This window comes from Chiloscyllium plagiosum, chromosome 25 (genome assembly GCF_004010195.1).
Source record: "Chiloscyllium plagiosum isolate BGI_BamShark_2017 chromosome 25, ASM401019v2, whole genome shotgun sequence".
Lineage (NCBI taxonomy): Eukaryota > Metazoa > Chordata > Chondrichthyes > Orectolobiformes > Hemiscylliidae > Chiloscyllium > Chiloscyllium plagiosum.
Genome location: NC_057734.1, coordinates 14,098,101 through 14,101,057, shown reverse-complemented (window position 1 = coordinate 14,101,057; position 2,957 = coordinate 14,098,101). Strand labels below are relative to the sequence as shown.

The 2,957-nt window shown below is 41.0% G+C and overlaps 1 protein-coding gene across 1 annotated transcript in view; it reads right to left on the bottom strand.

Annotated features, from left to right (window-relative positions):
- Positions 1-926: 926 nt before the first annotated feature.
- Positions 927-2,957, bottom strand: part of LOC122562400 (aldehyde dehydrogenase, mitochondrial-like) — a 45,621-nt gene continuing 43,590 nt past the window's right edge. The window contains exons 11-12 of the mRNA XM_043715257.1: positions 2,250-2,364; positions 927-1,556 (exon numbers count right to left, since the gene is read on the bottom strand). Coding sequence (XP_043571192.1) covers positions 1,524-1,556; positions 2,250-2,364 — 148 coding nt within the window. The 3' untranslated portion in view covers positions 927-1,523. The remainder of the gene's footprint in view (positions 1,557-2,249; positions 2,365-2,957) is intronic.

The window sequence follows — 2,957 nt, the reverse complement described above, 5'->3', positions numbered from 1 at the left end:
CAATGCTCTCATGTCTTTACAAGGTTCCATTGAGATGGCCTTGGCAGAGAGAAATGGACAGGTCCACCAGAAGGGATACCCTTGACCTGAGGAACAGTGTTCAGAGACCTCAAAGGAAACATCAGCAAGGTTGTCTCCTGCATCCATCCCATATCCTGGTGGGATAGTCAGGTATATAGTGTTTTGCAGCACAAGCTGGTGAGCACCTCACTGTGACAGCTCTGTAGCTGGACAAGGCAGACCCCAGGCCACTGACGAGGAGGACTTCAGCATACCAGGGACCTGCTTAACCTCAGGCAGCAGAGGACTCTATGGAGTCAGCCATCAGGGACTTTGTAAGAATGCATACGGAAGAATTTGAGTAGCAAGCAAATGAGAGAGAGAGGGGAAATGGTTCTCATAGCTGCAGTCAGCAACATCTGGGCTATTATATGGGGGGGGGGGGGGGGGGGGTGGGCAGCTTCCTCAAGCATGTGGCAGTCGCCATGACTACTTTGGTGGCTGTCATGGACAACCAGGTCCAGCACTCAGTCTGCTGTATACGCAGAAACCTACACTGCATCACTAGCCACTAGTCATTATGACTAAAGGCATGATAGGGAACCTTCCTCACAAGTACAGCAGTGTGCAGGAAGCACCTAGCCAAAGAAGCCATATATGGCTCATCAGAAGCCTTCTCTCAGAACCATCAGATGCAGCCAAGCCCTCAACCTTCACTCAGTCTGCCCCACTCAGACATGTAGCAGCTCAAGCCAAGGAGGATCCCTAGACTTTGGCCAGGAGACCTGCGCATGTCTGGTTCATCTAGACACAAGTGTTCCCAGGGTTCATTGTTAAACCATCTGCAATGGGAGGGACCATGCATTGGAGAACATAGATATTGAACTGAAATGCATTAGGTCAAAATAAAATGAGTACATTTAGTATTTAAATCAGATTTCCTTATATTGGGATTTAATTGTATAAAATTTTAAACAAATCTCAATCACACAAGTAATTAGCCTGTAAAAAGCTGTTCCATCTCATTGGTACATATATTTGGAACTGGCAACAAAAATCTTCTGCCATTGGCACATATGGATGGATCCTTACATTCATATTACAAGATTTAAGATAGCAATAAACAAAACTAATTGAATCCTTAAATGTTTAGCCAATTAAGTATTTACTTTAGTGTCCAAAAAAGTAATTTTACCAAATTAGCTACAAAAGTATAATATTTTGATTCTAATTAATTACTGCACATCAATCCTTAGTTTGCCTGTAATAAACTAACAAAATGCAAGCAATACTCATTAGTACATATTCAAAGGCAATTACTCAGCATGCACAGCACTTCAGCATTTTAGTTAATCAAATGATAAAAGGTCATTATTGCATTAATCATCAGGTTCACATTTAGCACTAACAATACAATCAGAATTTTCATTACACATTTCAAAGTTTGCTGTCGTTAGTTTACAATGTTCGATTCTTTGTAATTTCACATTTAAAAAGACTCATTAAAAAGTTAGTGGGCTGTTTTAGGAGTTCTTCTCGGGGACCTTTACTGTCACCTGAAAAGAAAATAAACATTTTACACTTCTGGAAAAAAAAATCAAATTCCCACTCACTCTTTCAAAAACCAATACCAAAAGTATCTGCCTCCAAGTTTTCAACATGGATGCAATAGAACGGATTGGTGAAAGTGCAATTTTGCAAATAGGCAGAAGTACTTCTCCTAATTTATTTTCATGTCTTTCCCCACTTGTTAATGATCCAGCAGAAAAGGGATAAAATAAAAAAAGTGTCACTTATAGCATACACCACCAGCATTTGAATCAACATGACTCCAATTATATATTCAAGAAAGGTGTCAGGTTTTATTTCTGGACGATGTAGAGACAATCAATCAATCTCAACTCCAGCAGTAAGGTATTCCAAATGATTGGATTGCTTGAATTGGTCACAGGAATAACTAAAATCAGATGATACAGGGAAACTGTTAGATAACTGCGGATAGGAGTTAATGACAACATTAGAGTCGGTCATAAAATCTGCCAAATCTTTAGTCTCAAGAAATGGCCACCTGGATGAAGTCATGAAGGAATAAAGTTGACACTGGTCAAGAATAAAACAAAAAAAGAGGGAGGAGAAAAGGTCATGTGTACTGTAATAAATTCTGTCCACAACTGGGGAAAGAACTCAAAACTAGTATAATGATCACCATATTCTGAAATGGGTTTATATGGCTACCACTCATTACTCACAGTCTTTACTTCTGTATATGCTTGCAATCCATATTCTCCAAGTTCCCGTCCATTGCCTGAAGCTTTGTATCCACCAAATGGAGCTTGAGCTCCAAACACATCATAACAATTTATCCTGTGTGGTCAAGAGAAGATATCAAGTTATAAATAAGTTTTAAATTTAAAAGCCAGCTCAAAGTTTCTATTAAGATTATTGATCAACAGCTCCTCCAAGTCAGAGAGTCAGATGTACAGCATGGAAACAGACCCTTCGGTCCAACCAGTCCATGCCGACCGGATATCCCAACCCAATCTAGTCCCACCTGCCAGCACCCTGCCCATATCCCTTCAAACCCTTCCTATTCCTATACCCATCCAAATGCCTCTCAAATGTTGCAATTCCAGCAGTCTCCAACACATCCTCTGGCAGCTCATTCCATACACAACACCCTCTGCATGAAAAAGTTACCCCTTAGGTCTCTTTTATATCTTTCCCCACTCACCCTAAACCTATGCCCTCTAGTTCTGGACTCCCCAACCCCAGGGAAAAGATTGTCTATTTATCCTATCCATGCCCCTCAGTTTTGTAAACCTCTCTAAGGTCACCCCTCAGCCTCTGATGCTCTAGGGAAAACAGCCCCAGCCTGTTCAGCCTCTCCCTGTAGCTCAGATCCTCCAACCCTGGCAACATCCTTGTAAATCTTTTCTGAACCCTTTCAAGTTTCACAA